Here is a 20,562-nt window from a genome sequence, read left to right on the forward strand (position 1 = left end):
ATATTTTTGCATAATTAAATAAATATGTTTCAAAACTTAAATACATTAGTTTACAACAGAAATCTTAAAATGTGATCAACCATGAGGTCTGAAAGAAATAACAGTGAACAAGAAATACGGATTGTGTTGATCACAGCTCTTTAATAGGTAGAAAAAACAGAAGTTGTTTCTGCACAATAATTCACCTCTCAAACTGCTCACTGCAGTGAAGTAAAAATATTAAATATTTGTTTCCCAGTCATTGCAATTGAGCTTAGCATGATGCTATTGCTTACTCATGTGCTCTTTTTTGCCTTCCTAAAGAAAGTTTGATACTCAGTAAGTCCACAATAGAAGAAACAATATCTAAGGTGAAGAAAAACCAAAACAAGAACAATTTTTCTCCATGTTAATGTTACAACACAGAATGTAAATATCCCATACTCTGGGGGAAGCGAGGTGGATTGTCATTTACGTCAGTCAACGTGATGTTCACAGTGGTGGTTCCCGATAATCCGCCCATCTGGCCTCCCATGTCTTTAGCCTGGATGACCACTTGGTACTGCTCTCTATTTTCACGGTCCATGTTTAGCAAAGCAGTTTTAATAATGCCTGAAAACATGAAAATTAAAGAGCGGGGAGGTCACACGTAAGGTACTGACTTTGATGGAAATTCTTATTAAAAAACCTCTACAGTCTAAAAAACAAAACAATCTCTTTGTAATAAGTAAACTTTGCCCAGTACAAATATTTATTGTTATGAGATGGTTCATTAAATTACAGATTTGTCATGTCACATCTTAGGCTACTGCCTATGTGACAGACACAATATTAGTGGCATCCCCAGAAAGATGTTCTACATATTTGCAAGCTATTTATTTTACATAACTATTTACCCTCTTTCAGTTTCATGCTAAAGTCTCTCACTGAACTGGAAAAAGGCTCTTTGTTCATTATAATGTGCTCCATCATTTCTCTCCAGTTCTGTCAATATTTTTATTTTGACAGATATGGTAAAAAAAAAAAAGAAAATCTAATTTTAATAAGATACCATTAAAGAGTGCAACAACATTAAATGGAAGAAGAGAAATTAATTAAGAAAATTATGAGCATCCAAACATGTCTGAGTGTATATATTTTTATTTATACATTGATTAGAATGATTTGCCAGTCGCTTCCTTCTTCAAAAGCCAATTCCTATTGAAATTCAATCATTCAGATTTACCACGAAGCAAAATGTTTGCATTCTCACTGGATCTCTTAAGGTAAGAACTGACTCCTTTGTAGGCAAAAGGAGTGAAATTCAAGTATTGAAATCCATGACAAAATTCACAGTGACTTTGACAGAGACTTATTTCACTCTAGGAGTTCTGAAATTGATTTCCATGGCAGGAAGATCAAGACTGCGGTTTACTTGGCTTCCCAGGCCCCATACAAACCTCATGCTAAAAGATTATTACTGGTGAACTCTCAGCCACCTCATCCTTCTTATAACTCTAGAAGAGGATATAGTGTAGTGTCCAAGTCAGAATCTGAGTGCATCAGTGCAAAAATCCTGGCTTGTATTATCTAATACCTTATGCTTGAAGGGAAGCTCCTTTTCATCTTGGCTCTCACTTCTTTCAGAATTGTGTACACTTTTTCATCTCAGGTTTCAGTTTGAGACATGTAATCTCTCCCTCCTTTTCCCTGACTGAGTCTCTACAATTTAAGATAGGCACCAATGCTAAAATCTGATTAATTGTCTGTGATAATCTATTTCTTTCCTGTAAGGATGCTAAGGAGAATCGATTTCTCTAGCTTCCAGCAACCTAACACAGTGGATATTCCCAGTGAAGGAGTTTCTTGAGATCTCGTTTCTCTCCAGAAAATTTTGTTATAAAGCTATGTAGTCAGAGAGTAAATGGTAGAGCAGATCCAGTCAGTTAGAATGCATGTGTTTTACATGCACAGATTCTAAAGCTGTTATTCAGACCATTAAATATTCCAGTCACTGTCTGTAATTTAAACATCCTCCAAAAACAGAACTCAGAACTTTGGGATTCTATTTGTGATCTTCTAGTTTAGCGCAACAGTCAATTTTACCTCTTCTATCATTATTCTTAATTAAGATTTCTTTCATAAAATTAGCATTAAAGTGATATGTTGCAGATGTACAGAAATTATAATTACTTTAAACAAGTTTTGAAGAAGCAGAAGGAGAAAAAAACCTCACCTGAACAAATCCTCAGTCTTAATTTAGCCATTATGAAGATCTATGAGGAATTAGCACTTTTTTCCACACCCACCTGTTCCTTGTTTTCATCTAAAAGCCAAATTGTTTGGTTTAATTTAAACATCCACAGCAGTCTCTGTACCCACTGCTTGTTAAAAATGATTGAAAACTGGTTCACATCCAATACTAATTGTATTTATTAGACTTTGCTGGTAAGATTAAAATAACGTAGGTGTCATGTTTACAGATGTATCGCTCTATTAAGTTTGTCAGATTTTGCACTGAGTAAGATGTAATCTCTTCGAAGTTTTTTTTCTATTATATCCTAGCTTGGCTTAGCATGTCATTTTGAATTACAGACATTGTCACAGTGTGACAGATAAGGTCCCCTGACCTGTTTCAGATTCGACAGAGAAATATGGTTGTCCCTGGAGAATGCTGTAGACAACTTTAGCACTGTTCCCATATGTAGGATCATCAGCATCAGTTGCGGTGACCTGCACAACAAAGGTACCTGTAACGAAAAATTAAAGGAAATAAAATGAATAGGGTTTTTTTCATGGTCAAGACAGTTATGACATAGAAAAAAAAAATTATTCAGGTTCAGGTCAGACTTGTGGCAAGAAGTTAGAGACATTCTTATTTTTTGAAGTTTCTCTGTTCATAAAGGACAGTCCCAAAATGATAGCTCTCAAACCCAAAATGATAGTTGTCTTATTCTCAACTCATTAAAACACAGTTATTGATTGGATATACAGATCCTTCATGGTGTTTCTTGTGAAGGAAGCAGAAACGCACCTTTCTCCAAATATTGAAAGCATTTCGAATTTGAATTTAGGTCAAGAATATACTTTTGCAAATTTACTCACACTTGTAAGGTATTTGATATAGGAATGTAAATCTCTTTTTTCATGTGTCTTCGAGAGAACGAAATGGTGTTGAATCCTAGGCAAAGTGTTAAGAAACATAAAAATTTAGCTTAGATTTTGGCATTTAAACCCATTTGTGAATAAAGTATTCACTTCCCACATCAAAATGTGAATACTGTGTTCTCACTTCATCAGATGAGGTTTCATCCATGTGACAAGTCCCATGAATGAGAGGAGAGAGTATGCCCCAAAGTCTTTATTTTCATATTGCTTGAACTTTATTTTAATCTCATTCTTGATCATGATTAATTAATGCTTCTCTCCCTGGACATTATTTCAGATTAGAAATGTGCTTCTTGCAATTCAACCATCCATTGCTCCCTGACAAAGAAATCAAACTGCCCTCCCTAAGAATCAGAGACAAAGAATCAAAATCTGTCGACTTCTCAGGAAAAGATCCCATCTTAAAACCATATTTTATTTTCTTGATTGATTCTTACAGCTCAATACATTTTAAATCAGTAGAAAGATTTCAGTGGACTTCGAAGGACTTTGGAGCTCTTTTCTTTTGCAAGAGAAGAGCAACAAAGGGCAGAGGAAATTAATGGCATATCTCAGAATCAGTGATGAGTTGACTTGGGTTACAGTTTTTACTCCTGAAATGTGTACAACCCCTTCTGTACATGCTCTTTTCCATTTTGTTTACTTTCCTGAACTAAAGAAGGATTGCTGAACAGATCTAGGAGTGGTATTGACACAGGTGACCACAGATTACCATATTATTACACTTTTACTAAATCATGTTAACAAAGCTTATTGAACTCTAAGAGTGTCATGTAACTCAGCTCTGAAGCTAAAGTAGATGATATTAACTTGCATTTTTTGTGGTACAACAGAGGGAGCATGTTTCACTCAGCTGACACCTCTGATTCCAGCAAACTGGTGTCACTATCTTCCTGGAGTTAGATTTTTTTTTTAAACATCTGAGGTGCTTTTACTCCAGACTCAAACAGCAGATGTCTGTATTCAGTGCCTGTAAACTTTGGGCCCTTCATTAACTCCACAGAAAGAACCCAGACCAGACACCGAAATCAGTTATTAGTTAGCACCTACCAACATCTGACATCTCAGGAATGCTGGCATTGTAAACGTCCTTTGTAAACATTGGCTCATTGTCATTGATATCATGGATCTTAATGATGAACTCAGATTCTGGTTCCACTGGTCTTCCAGTCCTTCTGTTTACAGCCTGGGCACGGAGTATATATACAGGCTTTTCTTCCCTGTCTAGTCTCTTTGTAGCCTGGATGTCACCAGTGTTTTCGTTGATAATGAAGAGGTCTCCTGCTCCATCTCCAGAAAGGATGTATTTAAGTGATCCATCTCCTTTATCCTGGTCTGAATGCAGCTGGTGGTGAAATGGGAATAAATAAAAAGAAAGGAAAATAAATAATTGGGACACAATTCCAGATACTTTAACTGATATCATGATACATGCTTTACTATTATTAATACTCAGCCAAAAGTCTGTACACTGCTTTTGGGAAAAGAGTTGATATCACAGCAGAAGCAGTGAACAGATGGAGTTGTGTCTTGATGTCAGAATTGAAATGGTCTGCAACATTATAAGAAATTGCCCAAGGAGAACCATGAACTGAAGCTGCAGACCATCTTCCCAATCTAAATACACATCAATTAATTCTAAATGCTAGTGGCCTAAGTGAAATCCTAGAAGTATGTAGAGCAATGAGATCCTACAGTGGAAAACCAGTGGATTCAGGAATTGCAGTAAGCAAAAAATTAGAAAGTGTCCAGTCAAGCCACTTCTTGAGTTTAAATTTTGGATGCACAATAAAATGACATACTAAATACATACACAAATAGCAGATAAATACATGCATTCACAGATGTGGCAAACTAAGGGCAGAGGCAGGCAGGCATACTAGACCATTACAGCACTGGAAGGGAAGAGATCAGTAACTCTACCCAAAGGGACATGGACCCAACTGAAACTTGGTGGGAAAAAGGGAAAGAGGAGAATAATGGTAATTAGCATACAAAGCATGAACTGCCCAAACCATCATATTTTTTTCACAGAAGATTTCCACATCTCTTGAAATGCTGTTTACTATACACAAAAGGTGTAACTGACTAAATCACACCCTTATGGGTGTTCCTTTGATAAAGGTTTATTTATTCTCCCAGTGTTAAAATCAAGGCTAGTTACATTAGAGAAAAGAAAAATTTAAAAAATGAAATATTAAAATGGCTTTTGAAATCAGAGCATAAGCGATAAAATTAATGGGAAAAAAATCTGTTAGGTAGCAAGATTCCTGGAAATTATTTCTCTCACAGTGAAGATATTTTTATGAGTCAGAAGAGCTGGACCTTCTCAACCAGCTCTGTGCTTCTCTTTTCCTCAATAAAAGTTAGAAAAAAATCCCTAGCTGACTGTGTGGCAAAGTACTTAGCATTGCTGGATAGCATGCTTTGTAGAACAGAAAGATTTGTAGATTGAAAGAATCTTGGCATAGACTTCACCAGTGTCTGGCTATGCCCCTACCATGCTGGAATGGCAGCCTCCAGCATTAGCTTATGGTCAACGTTTTGGGGTTCCTTCAACGTTCTGCCCAGATCAGAAACCTACTGCCAACCCACTTGAGGGCACTGTGCTCCACTCTACCTATGCCTATGACCCCTGGAGAAAGCATGCTTCATGCAAGAGGTTTGCCTCTAAGGGCAAAACACTCTGTCACCACACATACCCAAACTGTCCAATAATACAAAATATCATAACTATAGCATGGTTAATCATTAGCAGACATGCTGAAGCACTCTTTGTAATTTCCTTCAGGGAGAAAATGGGTATTCTGTGTAATTTTGCACGGAGCCCTTTTTCTTGATAATAAGAATACCAGTAAGTAGCTTCTACGTAGCATTTTTCCTAAGCAGATTTAACAACCCTTCACAAAATCAGTCAATACCATTTGCTCTGCTTTTAGGACAACAAAGCACAGTTTCCCAGAAGGCTAGTCTTGAAATTTGGAATAGAGTTTAGGTCTCCTGAGTCCTATTCAGCTGGCCAATTCCCTCGGCCATGAGGCCTAGAGGAATTATTTATTAGACACAACCTCAGACTCTAAAAAACATCTATCAGCTTGTTAAGAAGTTAGACTAGAAGTCTACTGCAGGAAGTAATTTCAACAGACTGTTTGCCAGAAGTTTTCTCAAAGGCAACCTGCAAGAGAAAGGCATGAAAATAACTTTGTCTTTAAAATTGTGTATTTTTATGATTGTTTCACATCAAAAATTCAACTTTTGTTTGCCTTGAAAGCCTTTTTAACTTTGTATCATACTGGGACAAAACCAGCCCTCAGTAACAGACTATCATTAATTCATATGAATCATGGAATAGTGCTGTTTTGAGACTTGGTACAGGCTGAACTCCTAAGCTCATTTTTATCATCATTTTAATTAAACTTAATTTCAATGAACAAAGCAGCAAAAAAAAGGTCAGCATAGAAAAAGTGTTGGAACCACTTGAATAGTCCACCATAACATTCTTTACCTAGCCCAGGCCACCTAAAGAGCTAAAAATGGAAACCTGTAGGATTTTTTCACATCAATTGTTTATGAAATTTCCACTCCTCCTCCACAATTAATTCACCTGTGTAAGACTCATTATGACTCAGGACATCAAAACATATCTCGGTGTCATCAATATTGAGAATGAGGATCTGGTCTTCATCTAAGGTTCAACCTCTAGACCTCCAGTTAAACCACTAACTTTTGAAAATAAACATTCCCCCTGACAAGATCCTTTCCAACTTTGATATCTTTAGTTTTACAGCCTTCCTAAGACATGATAGAACAAACTAAGGGATCAGTTAGGTAGGCTGTATGTGGATTATTTACTGTGAGAGTGAGACTATGTCCTACATACCCATGTACAGAGCTAAGGCTGGCTGAATGCCTGTTCTTCAAACCAATGACAAACTTACAGTGTGTCACCAGGTGTGGCCTCGTGAATCTGGTTCACAAAGGGTCTAAAAAAGTGTGACTAAAACCTGTTCGATTTCAGCAAAAGATAGGAGATAATAAGACAGTTGTCACCCTAAGGGGATAGACTTCTATCACACCACGATCAGCATCAACTGCTTAACTGCTGGGCTAATAGTTTGGATTTTGTTCCCTTTTATTCAGAAAAAAAATTTTATATATTAGAAAAAAGCCAAACAGATCTCTGCAAAAGTTTCTTATACATAAATATGCAACATTCACTTATGAGGAAAACATTCAAAAAAAAGATTTATTATTTCATATTACATTATCTGTCCTTGACTGTTTGCTTGGTAGAAAAGTTTTATCCAGGCAAAGTTTTATCCAATCTTCTGTTTTATTTTTCCTTAAAAATTTATTTTGGAAGCAATGTGTTGCTTGTGTGACCTATATGAAGAGAGAAATTGCTACTGTAATCAGGTTAAAAAGAAATAAATTGGGAATAAAACTAAAGGACAAAAAGAATGGTGCAAATTGAGCCAAAAGGAAGGCCTGGAGGCAAGATGTGCTTTAAAGTACAGGGGTTTTGTATATAGAAACACCATTGTGAGGTTATGAGGATGAAATGAATGGTAATAACAACCCCATTTTCCTTTAAGTTGAAGTTATTTTTCACTACCCAGACAACTCATTGCAAAGAAAGTGATGAGGTACGTGCATAAATTATACTGCAGACGCTTTTAGCAGGGCTGATGCTAGCCAATACACGAAATTATAGCTTCACTCTGTGTCCTAACCTGTGTTGCAGAAGAGGGTCCATTATCCTATGCATAAAGTTAGTCAAATAAAAGGATCATGGCAGATAGTCATGGGATAGAATAAAAATGTTTGGGACACAGAGCTCGTGTCATCTGGGCTGTATCATATTACCAGTCCTCAAGACAAAGATTTTAGGACTCCCCATTAAGACAGATTTTATACTTCCATAGGAACTGTGTTACTCAATACCATTCATTTCAATCAGTGGCTGAACTGAGTAATACCCCAAAGGTAAGCAAAATTGTGAAGAACTAAGTCTATGAAATAAAAAGTAAATGCATCACCAATCGCACTGTATTAATATTATAGTAAATTGATTCATTCAGAATCTAATCTGAACACTCTTATGACATTGTCCATCAATCACTGGCTAAGGCTGAGGATGAATTAAAGATTTTACTATGCCCTAGGCATACTTTTACTCGGTTTAATACCACTGTTAAGTGAACCATCTGGTTTGCTTTTAATGACTTACAGTCAGATAAAAACTCTCTAGCCTTTTTCTTTCTTCTGCCTCTCCCAAATGTTCCAGCCCAAGCCATTCAAATACATTTGTCTGGATGTGGGGAAGGTTTCATTCCTCCTGAAGGAAGAGGCATTTAAAGAGCACACAGGGCTGTAGCATTAGCTGCTTCTACTGGACATTCTGCTTGTTGTCATATACTTAATTACTTTAAAATGAGACCTGGTTGTTTTTTGGTTTGGGTTTTTTTTTCAAATTAACCACAATCTGGAGTAGCCTTGTTTCCTGTAGAATCTCTGGAGCACCCTCCAAAATCTCCAAGGGTGGTGGCAATGGCGTGTCTTCAGCACGACAACAAGGAAAAGGCAAGTGATATCCATGCTCAAAGTATTTGTATACAAACATTTTTTTAAAATTTATTTCTGGAGTGAATATATCAACAGCATGTGTGTTCACCACGACTAGATATCATTGCTTTATTTTAAAGTGACGTTCCAGAAAAATTTTACTGGGGTTTTAAAAATTAAGTTGGACCCATTCTACACACTCAGGAATTACTTCAGCAGAGAATTCATATAGGAAGAATTTAAGTGGATGTTTCATGTGCTTTTGTAATAAGACTATAAACTGACATGGCGTGGGGGATAGCATCTGCCCAGGGGGGTGATGGCAGGGCCTGTCCCATGGCCTGCCCACTGCCCCAGACAGGAGCAGGGCACCCCCGGGTGACCGGGGCAGCCCCAGTCCTGGGTATCAGGTGCCTCCTGGGAATGGTAATGGCTGGGCAGGGCTGTTGGGAGCTGGAGACCCGCCCTGTTGTTGTGTTTCCTTCTGGGGCAGGGGCTGCTGACCCCATGGGGCTGACATGGGGTCCTGGGCTATGGGCAGATGGACAGGGACAGTCAGGGCTAGGTGGTGCCCTCAGGGCCCTTTTCTAACTATGGTAAATTCAACTTGAGATGAAACTGTATGAAACAGCAGTGCAAACTGTATTATAAAAGTGAGATCCCATATGTTTTAATAGGTTAAGACTAACCATAAACTTTTTTTTTGTGTTTAAATGAAATACACTAGAGAGAAGTGGCTTTCTAGCATGGATATTTGTAACAAGGTTGTACTGAAAATGTACTTTTACAGCTGTGGTAATTAAATTCCAAAAAATTGAAATTGCAGGCTGTGGATATTCTCTCCAGAATTAAATAACACTCCTCCTCTACCTCACTCTGTAACACTGATTTAAACAGCAGTTAATGTCATCTAGGAAGTGGCTTTAGGTTATGAAAGACTGTTGTAAATTGCAGTTTAGCTCCCACTAATGTCATATTGCATATATGATACCTTGCAATTTGGTGGGTAAAATGGTTTTTCATTCACCCTACCGACCAAGTTTCCTTTCCTTTTGTGACTATTACATGCTAGTCACTGAATTTCAGAGCAGTTACTGAACTTCTGCGAAGACCAAAGTCAACTGACCTTGGGATGTACACATTGAAGCATCAACCTACAATTATTCACAAATAAACTGTCTCTTGCATTTTATTATTTGTTTGTATTTATAAGAGGGACTTGATATTCTGGAGTTGCTGTGGTCACATTTTTGTCTCCTAACACAATAATGAAATTGGCATCAATTATTAAAATAGTAAGCACGCAGTTGGTAGGTTGCTAACAAAGATAATCATGGTTTTACTCCTGGCAGTATCATAGAACATGATTTTGCTCCAAATTTTATATATCCAAACACCAGAATCCTGTCTAGTAATGAACAAATTCAACCACTTGTACTCTTTGAGGTTACACAGTGCAATGCTAAAGCATTCAGAAAAAACAGCACTCAAAATGAGACTGCTAATACTGTAATAGTAAGAGTAATAACAATCTTGCACTCTTCACTGGCTCTCCTGGTGGTCTGTACCCCTACAGCATCAACCAACCCCTCAATTACTATAACAATCAGCACCGATAATATCATCAAATAATGAGCACCAAAGTTTTCGTTCTACTTGGTAACTGTGTTAAAAGGAAAATGACACTGGTTTGGCACATTAGGTAATAAGTATTTATATTTATTTTGCTTGAGTTTAAATACAGGTTTCTTTCTAATGCACAAAAAATACTGCCAAAACACTATATATGTGTCCCATATACCTACATATACATACAATATTTCATGCCTCATCAGGGCAAACACCTTGTCACGGTTTGAGATGGGCCCCCCCGGGAGTTGGGGGCTCAGAGGTGATTGGGTGCCAGGGCAGTGTTCCCTGGAGAGCCGATTGTCTTGTTCGCTTCTGCTAAAAATCATACACACACAGCACCAGGAGCTGTTGGCAGTTCTGCTGTTGGTGTCTGCTGCTGCGTGCGGGTGTAGAAGGCCAGGGGGTGGCTGGGCTCCTTCTTCCCCCACTCCGGGGGTGGGGGAGCCCTGCGGCCCCCCAGCTCTGCCTAGGCCAGAGTTAGAGACAGCATTTGGAGTGAGTGTTTGTGAGGGACGTGACCCACAGCACCTGAGGTAAGAGGAGAGAGGCAGGCCCTGCAGCCAAGCACTCTTCCTCCCCCCTTTCTGCAGTTAAGCTGTGGAGGGGGGGCTTTTCCTTCCCTCCACTGTAAAGTGCAGGAGAGGCTCAGCATTTGAAGCAGAGCCAAGTGGACGGGCTTGAAGCAGCTCGGCGCTAGGGAGAAGAATCCCAGGCGAAATTGGAGACGGGCCAGAGAGAGAGAGGCTCGGCAGTTGCCCTGCAGAAGCTGACCAGGGGCGGCCAAAAACTGACTCGGAGGACGCTTGATAAGCTGAACTACACTGCAGCAGCCTACGAACTGAGGTATGAGACTGAGAGAGAGAGAATGACACTGCAGAGACTGACATGAGACCGAGGAGAAAGGACTCAAAGCTACCTTCTTGGATTTCGTGAGCAGAAAGGACTTCAGCAAACAGCTGGAGGTTGGTTGGGGGGGAGTGTTCAGGGACCCGAAACACTCCCACGAGAGAGAGACTGGTTACCTATCAGCCTTGAAAGGCTTCTCCTGGACTAAAGTTAAAGGCAGGGGCTTAAAGGACTGATAGAAGTGTAATAGTATATATATATAGTTGCCTTTAGTTTGTATAGTATTTATTTGTGTAAATAAATGTATATACTTCCCCTTCCCCCTATAGAAGCCTCTGGCCTGAAAATTTCTCTCCGGTGTTGGAAACCCAGGTGGGGGGAAGCCTGGAAATTGGATTCCAGATTTCTAACGTGGCTCAAACTGCCACACACCTATACAAATAATTTATTTCAAGACATAAAAGATCCTTTCTTCCAAAAAGATATTCCACAAGGGAGATCCAGCATCACCAGAAGCAACAGATTTCCCAGGGACATGTGTGCCATGTTCTTCTGGCCTCAGTTATGCTAAGCTCTAGATCCTTTGGTACACCATATAGCCTCCCTACCTAACTCATCCCTGGAGCCAAAGCCTCCAGCTCTTCCTCATATTCCTTACGTCACTGTGTGGTGCTGTTTACTTTCTGCTCCAGCCCTTGTCCCCAAATCCTCTACACTGCAAAATGGTGGTACTTCTTATTTTTCCTACATACTGGCTGAAGAAGAAATAGCATGGACTGCAGCTGGTAGTTTATATGTATATTTATGGAACAGCCAGCTCACCAAACAGTTAAGGCACAATGTAGGTTTATTTGCCTGATGCAGCTACTGTTCTTCAAACTGTACATGAAATTTATGATTTTGACACCTTTACTCCTCTGTAAAATTTAAGTGAAGTAAGTTAATGGACTTTAGAACTATTTAGAAGAGAGGACTATTTATCTCTACAGGGATAGAGGCTAGATTGCTGAAGCTAGTTACAGAAGGTTAGATCCTAAAAAGTAATTTGTTAGACAACGGGAGAAAGATGCTACAGTGATTCCAAACCTTGTTGGTGTTTACAGAAACTAGAACAGATGATTCCTTTTCATTCTTATGTAAAACAATTTGAAGATTATATGAAGCTTTATATTCTATAGCCTCAAAAATTGAGAGATAGAGTTTGAAGTAAGATTCAAACACTGGTATTTGCAAAGAAAATAAAAACAAAAAAACTTTTGACAAGATTAAATAGAAATGCAAACAGACCCAGCGCTACCAGATCACAGCACCATGATTCCTGATGAACAGCTGTCAGAAACAGCACTCTCACATAGAGGCTGTATTTAAATTGTTCCAACAGGCACTTAAAGGAGGTTCTCACATTTTTATCTCCTAACTAACCCAAGATCTGCTGTCTTAAGCAATCACTAGTCTTCATTTTTCATCACTTTCTTGATGTAACAGATGTCACGGTTTACAGAATAATTAAGTTGGATAACTATAGTTAGTGACTGGTTTACTACAAGTAAGTATAGTTCTTACACTATACAATAAATCTGAATGTGGCTCAGTGTGACTGATTCCTGAGTGTTTGAGTTTGTTAATGTAGTTTTAACTTGCTTGTCTCTCACCATGCCTAGTGATGAAAAAAGTGCAACAGGTACACAGTTCCTATTTCAAGAAATAGCTGCTCTGGTGACTAGAAATACGCTTGTTTCCCAAAATAGATATGCTGTTCTTGCATTATTTTTTCTGTTTTAAGAACCTCCTCCCACATACATACATTCTTCCTCATCCTGCATTTATAGATAATAATTCCATATGCTCTTGTTATCTTTCTTGCTAGGCTACAGTCTTTGCTTGCAAAATAGGCACTTCTGAGTCTTCAGCTGGAATTCTGTTTACAACCTCAGTCTCTTGTTTTCAAGTCAAGTGGATTCCAAAAAGAGCCAGTGAAGAAAAGGCCGATGTGAAGGGCTAATGCTCCTAGCTGATTTTCTGTAATTGCTGCATTTCAACTGGCCTTCCTTCTGTACAAATGGACTTAGGTCTAAAAACAACAATGTTAATATTTTCCTATCTGAGTTAGAAATGAGTGAAAATATTTGCCATTTTCATTGCTTTATCTAACTAGTTCTTCCTGACCAAAATACTCAGGTGTTTTTTTCTCCTTCTCCTGCTCCTTCTTCTTCCATTTTATCTTCACGCATTGTGTATTAGATTCTTTTCTTAATAACTCCTATGTCATGAACATTGCATTTTTTCCTGTTTCTATTCCTTCCATTTCTAACATCACCCTTTTCTTACTGTAATATATTCTTATCAGCAATATAGAATAAGATTAAGGACTGAAATCAAGAATCATAGAATATGCAGAGTCGAAAGGGACCCATTAAGGTCGTTGAGTCCAACCCCTGAAACAAAATATTAAATCTGTAAAAAATAATGAAACAGAGCACTGAAGAATTACTGAGGTTACAGAAGATTTCTGCATTTTGCAGTGTTGGTTTCTTTGGAGTTATTGAAAAATATACTACGTCTGTCTGACTATGCTTACTTTCTTGGTCCTTAAGAATTAGTATAGCAAAACCAGGAATACTTTAATACCTAGCTTATTCAGCTGTGGAATTCCATTAATATAATAATACATAAAAGGCTGTGTTTTTATAAAAAGAAAATATCTGCAAGATACTTCATTTAAGAAAACTCTATCAGCCATGGTTACATGCAAACTGGCAAATTAGCAGAAAAACTCAGTAAATATTGAAATAATAAAAAAATTAATAAAAGATATAGGAATCCGATACTTGAACTATTAAAATATACATTAAATGCTTTATTAAGACAACCACCTCAGTGTATAACAATACTCTTTATGGGCCCCCTTTAACCTAAGTACTGGCTTTTACACATACACAAAAAAAGCTTAACTTGCAGCCACTGCAAACAGGGAAAAAGCTGTATGTCAGATAGAAGTGTTCAGTAACAGGAATAAGATCTACAAAAAATATTGTCCTGATATCAAGAACTAAAAGAGAAATTACCAAAAAAATATCGAGAAAAGCATCAGGGTGATGCTATCTTTCTGTTTCTTGAGAGTATAAAAATGTCAGTGAACTTACTCATTCATTCTCAAAAGTAGCAGTGCCAAGCCGTTCCCTGTAAATGAATGACACTAAGAGAGGCTAAAACCAGTTTTGTGCTGATGAACAATTTCAGAAAATGAATGGACCAAAAGGCACTAAGTATATTTCAAGATTCAGAAGCAACCCAGTACTCAAAAGGCAAACTGAATATAAAAAAAAGAGTGGCATTTGATTTCAAAACAAACAAACAGAACATAGAAAAGGCACTATAATAAGAATATAGAGTGCTGAAGAGAAAAAAGAAAGACTGAGAAATAAACTATAAGGGACAATGGAATAAGAGTTTGTCATTAGATCAGGGATAAGAGGCAACTGGTTCTCTCACTGTGGAACCTCAGACTCACACCCTTCATGCAGGCTGGAAGGTCCAGGCAGGCTGGAAGGCTCCTTTTATTCTCAATTTGTGAGGGCCATGTGTTAGGCCACATGGCCTGAGATAGACAGAGACAACAGTTTGGCTGATGTTGGGATCCTTGGTTTATAGAATAGGCTGCCCAAAGAACCTGCTTTAAATGTATGAAGCTAAGAATAAACACCCATACTCTGGTGACTCACACAGTTATTACACACCCTTCAAAATCACAAATGGGGTTTCTAACCTGAAGTGCAAACATGTAGCCACAGCTAATCAGCTTTGCAAAAAATCAATTGGAACGTGTCAATCCTTTCAACATTGCCTCGGGCCTCTCAACTCTTTTCCCTCTTTGGTTCCCCAGCTGCTGCTGCTCTTCACTGTGATTAAACAGGGACAATGGCACAAGAGCTTTTGTCCTGCACTGCAGTACACCAAAATAGCTAGATACTTTATTCTGATGGCTCTTCTCTCTAGGGGCAACTTATTATCAGATCTTAATGGATATTTGGCAAAGCTGCAAACTAGGTAAAGGTACCTCATGTTCTCCTGAGTGCTGCTTAGCACTCCTGTAGTAATGCAGTTTTATTTGTTCCTTTTCCTATTATCTCTAAGCCCAATTATAGCAGAAATTTACAAAGTTTGCCTTTACAAACAGGTCTTTAATTTATAAGGCACAAGAGACTGTGGTGTCAAGTCTGATCTCTATACATATGGGTTCTTGAGTTTCATGTACTTTTATCAAACTTCTTGCTTTTCTTTGAACTACTGTATAACACTAAGAAAGACAGTTTTCCTTTCAGACTCTAAGGAGCTCAAAACAATTCTGACTCTGAGTAATAACTGACCTCTCACTTAAAAAAAAAATCCATGGCTGTGTACTGAATTTTCCCAGTTATACTTAGAGCAGTTGGGTTTCATTATGCCTTTGAAAGATCAAAGAGCCCTCTCCAGCTAAACAGTAGTGATGGTAACAATAGAGAATTGTACAGACTTCTGCAATTACCCTCACAAAAGCATGGAGATCTAGTTCTTCTCTGAGGGAAAGCCAAGGCAGTTTAAACCCCCTGTTTTATGCTTTAGGTGCATCTATTTAAGCATCTGGCATTTCTTTGTCACACCGATCATCATTTCTTTTTGCCAGTGTTTTCAAACTGTGTGGTAGAAACAGTACCTGGTAGACATGAGAATTTGTTTTTGTGGAGACATTAGCATTCACCTACTAAAAAGCATAAAGGACTTAGCCAACACCACACTTGTCACATCCTAGCTCAGGTACTAAAACCTCTCTTACATGAATAGCTGAGCAGAAGATTAGAATAGATTAAAAAATTATTTTCCTAACTAGTGTATACATTTTAGTGATCAGGAATGAAAATTCAAGCCTTTGAATTCTTGAAGGAGCCACACAAACCATTTTGGTTTAGGAGACAGACTTCCCATCACTGCAAATCTATCACCTTAACTGAAAAGTCAGTCATTGAATTCAAGTGTGAGTCTAAAAGACTAGATGGGAAACTTAGTTTGAGGCATCACTGATGATTTTTTTGGTATACAGAAAAAAATACAAACAAGGAGTGAAGCACTTTTAAGATTATCTCTGACAAAAACATGAGATATGCAAGGGAAAGATAGGCTTTTAGCTGCAAATACAGGACTGGCAGGTTTTTGTACTGTCTTTGTCACAGTCTTCCTGTCTGATCTTAGATCACTATTTGATGCTTCTACATTCTCCCTGCAGTAAAATGTGGGTTGTTAATAATGTCCAGTTCTGTAAGTAGTGATTATAACATGATTTGAGAGCCTTGGGTGTAATTTGTTCTGTGTCAGTTTGTGGAAGGAATGAGGACCACTTAACTGGAATCAAGATTAGCAATACTGTGGCTTTGCCACTGCCTGCTGCATTTAAAGATTTGGGGGATGGTCTATTCTTAATGTAGCTGCAAAGGTAGAAGATCTAATTGTTCTCAGGTTTTTGTTATTATCCAAGAGCTGAAAACCTGTTATTATCCAAAACCTGTCACCACAGGTTTGGATGGGGTAGATAAGGAAGTTTCTGCACTCTGGGGCTGGCTATATTAGCTAAAGTAACATTTTGAGGTATCTTAAAAAATCCATGAAAATGAATATATGTGCTTTCATATGTGGGGTTAAGGAAAATTAAGTAACTGACTTGTAATGATGTTCAATGGGAACAAAATGAGTCCCTAAAGGGATGCATGCCTAAACACCCATTTTTCAATTAGAATTGTGCCTACAATTCAAGAGCATCAACTTTCTTTACAGCTTTTTTCCAATTCAGAGGGAAATTAATTTTAATATCCTGATATCCTTCAACTGACTATAACGGGACTTCTGTCCTGTACTGAATTGGTCAATTAAAAAAGGAAACTCCCATTGTAGAAGATGACAACAGGTATTCTGCTGAGATTAGGAGAAAACATTTTTTTTCAGAAAACAGTACATTCAGCAAACATGCACTTCTACAATTAATAATTTGGTTTAGTATATGTGCCTTAGTCTCAAAATTACATGAGGCATATACTTAGTGGAATCATTCTGTATTATATGTTTGTCTTTAATTTCTCTGTGAATTTACCCAGGGACAGTTGATTACTCTTTATCAGTGGTCAGAATTACCTATTTAATCACTGACAAAATGTTTTCTTTGAAGTACTGAACTTTCAAAAATGCCTCAATTAAATAGTAAGCAAATACAGCACCTTAATTAAGGCATATGAGCATGTACCTTTCTAAGTCAGGGAAAACCTGTATTCTCCTGTGGGGGTAGGGGAGAATCTATCTTAAAGATGAACTAGAAAACAAAACAAAACAAAAAAACCCTTGGCCAGAAATGTTTTTACTGGGATATAGTTGAATAAAACATTAGGCTTCTTCGACAAGTAACAGGTTCTGACTACTCCCCTGATGGATGCGCTTGAAAGCAAATGCTCATCCTTTGCTTACTGACAAAGGTGACCCTTTGATATTCTGAGTGCTTGATGCTGACAATCAAACACTGAAATGTGTGTATGAATTTTATATGCTATATAAGTGTGTGTGTCAGTGAGGAAAGTAGAAGGATGGAGAAGGGAGGATAAAGACAAACACTAAAACAAATGAGAACCAGCATTCAGATTTAAATGAAGACTCAAACAAAAAGAAAATTAATTCATATCCACAGGTTTAGTTGAGTCTTTAATCTATTTGTATGCCCCTATCATCTAGTTCTACAATTCAGAAGCTGGGGAAAGGAAAAATATCTCCATTCTCTCGTGTTCCCAGACTTTGTTTCTAAACAAAATTTTCCATCACGTAAACAGACAATCAAGGATTTGTGAGAGAGCGGATGCAATCTAAAAGCCCACACATTTAACTTTCAACAGGACTCTCTTGAGGAAGACTGCCCAACTAGGGAAATGTTTATAGTAAACTTTAGCCAAGTCTGGCATTGAGTGGATTCTTCTTTCAAATAAGTATTCCTCAAACTGCATTAGTGAGGCTGTGAAGGGACATGAATGCTGCAACAGAAGGACAGGTCTTTTATAAAGGTCAGGTCAGGAAGGCAAGGAGGTGGATTAGCAAACCATTAGCTCATGTAGATGGAGCTTTGCTTTGGAACAGATGATAAATCAGTTGAGATCTTGTGGGTAACAGGACAGGCCAATACAAGACACCTCCTCTGCCACAGACTGTCTGCTCAAAGAGATGAAGTAGATGAAGCCTTCTTTAGACAGATGGAGGAAACCCTGTGACTGCAGGTCATAATACTCATGGGGGACTTTAATCATTCTGATGTTTGCTGGAAGGGCAATATGTCTGTGTGCAAGCAACCCAGGTTTCTGCAGAATGTCCTAAGACAACTTCTTCACCATGGTGATTGATCAGCTGACCAGAGGATGTGTTATGTTGGACCCATTAGTCATGAAAAAAGAAGAATTGCTTAGGGATATGGAACTGCAATTTGCCCACAGGCCCCAAAGTGCCTTAAGCCTAGCAGAAAATTCTGGTAAAGTGAAGCATTATCCACAGCAGACACAAAACAATAAATCAGGTGCCTTTTAGGTAAATTGGACACACTTGGTTCCATAAGAAAACATCGGATGCATCTAAAGACAGTGACAGGGATGAAATGTTTCTTCCTATACTGTCTGACAATTCATAGTCTTTGGGAAGGTTCTTACATTCTGAAAGTAGGTAAAGTCACACCAATTCTAAAGAAGGGCAAGAAGAAGAACCTGGGAACTAGAGACGGGACAGCTATATCTCAGTTCCAGCATGGGTTATAAAGCAAATCTGCTTGGAAGCTATATTCAGGTACATGAAGAAAAAGGTGATTTGGAAAAACCAACATGGATTTAATAGTGGAAAAATCATGCTTCACTAACCTAATTGCCTTCCATGACAACATGGATGGCACAGTGGATGAGTGCAGCGAATACTGCATGACTTTAACAAGGCCTTTGGCCCATGGTATCCTGACAGACAAATCAGTGAGATATGGACAGGAAAGATGTCCAATTATAAGGAGGGTGGAAAATTCTCTGGATAGCCAAGTTCAAAGGGGGGCATGAAGACTGATCAGTGACACATTACTAGTGATGTTCCTCAGGAGCTGACACTGGGTGTCAATGTTGCTTGATGTCTTTATTAATGACTCGAATTATGGAATGCATCCTCAGCAGTTTGCAAATCATAAAAAAATGGAGTCTGGTTGGGTTAAGCACTCTCAATATTGAGAAGACAGAGCTCTTATTTGAAGGGATCTTGACAACCTGGAGAAAGGTACTGATGAAAACATCATGAAGTTCAGCACAGGCAAAAACAAAGTCTTGCACCTATGCTGGAACAATCCCTTGCAGCAGTACAGGCTGGAGAGAAAACAGTTTTGCACTGCAGTATCTGGGCATTTCAGTAAACAATAAACTGGATGTGAATCAGCAATGTGTCCTTGCTGAGAAGAAAGCCAAGTGGTTTGCTTTAGCAAAAGTACAGCCTGTTAGCTTGAGGGAATTTATCATTCTCCTCCATTCAAAGTTTGTGAAAATACAGCTGGAGTACTGCATCTAGTTTTGCCCTTCCTCTGTACAAGAAAGATATTAACATAAGAAGGGTTACCAAGAGGGTATAGGGAGCTGAAGAATGTGATGTACAAGGAGAGAAGAGAGAAATGGTTTTGTTTAGAAGTAAGACGGGAAGGTTTACTGTTGTTTACAGTTACCTTACAGGAGGGTGTAGAGAAGGTAGAGCTAGAGAAGGCAGTGATAGGATGAGAGGCAATAGATAAAAGCTGCAATGAGGGAAATTCTGATTAGCTATTAGGAGATTAAAAAAAAAAGAAAAAGAAAGGAGAGATGGATAAGCACTGAGAGAAGTGCCCTAAGAAGTTGTGAAATCTCTGTCCTTGTAAATACAAAAAACTTGGCCAGATACTGTTCTGAGCAACCCGTTCTAACTGGACCTGCTTTGAGGAAGGGGTTAGACCAGGCAGCCTCTAGGTGTTTCTTCTAGCCTTAAATATTCTCTGATACTATCTGGCAGGAGTGATATTCAGTCCCAGACTTCAGGTTCAAGATCCAACATAGCTGTTACATGCATGTTCATTCTGAGTGGAGAACCTGGAATTCTTTCAGTGAGAATATTTGTGTTCATGCTCTCCCAGTTATATAGTATCTAGTATTCATGAAAGAAAAGCATTTTGAAGCACATATAATTGGTATGATACTATCAGTCTAAAAACTGTTGAGGAAATGGTACATGAAATACTTCTGTAGGTAAAATAAGGTATTTATCAGGTGAATGGCGTAGATCCTGACAGGCTTTGTTACCTAGAAGTAGCATGAGGCTCAAGCTCACACCAGTTTACTATTATCA

The 20,562-nt window shown here is 38.3% G+C and overlaps 1 protein-coding gene across 1 annotated transcript in view; it reads right to left on the reverse strand.

The window, feature by feature from the left end:
• Nucleotides 1–20,562, reverse strand: part of LOC127476455 (cadherin-6) — a 110,332-nt gene that overhangs the window by 30,319 nt on the left and 59,451 nt on the right. Inside the window, exons 3-5 of the mRNA XM_051799394.1 lie at nucleotides 4,177–4,471; nucleotides 2,589–2,708; nucleotides 424–591 (exon numbers count right to left, since the gene is read on the reverse strand). Coding sequence (XP_051655354.1) covers nucleotides 424–591; nucleotides 2,589–2,708; nucleotides 4,177–4,471 — 583 coding nt within the window. The remainder of the gene's footprint in view (nucleotides 1–423; nucleotides 592–2,588; nucleotides 2,709–4,176; nucleotides 4,472–20,562) is intronic.

Source organism: Manacus candei, unplaced genomic scaffold, assembly GCF_025592945.1.
Source record: "Manacus candei isolate 608988 ecotype Guabito, Panama unplaced genomic scaffold, ASM2559294v1 h1tg000049l, whole genome shotgun sequence".
Taxonomy (NCBI): domain Eukaryota; kingdom Metazoa; phylum Chordata; class Aves; order Passeriformes; family Pipridae; genus Manacus; species Manacus candei.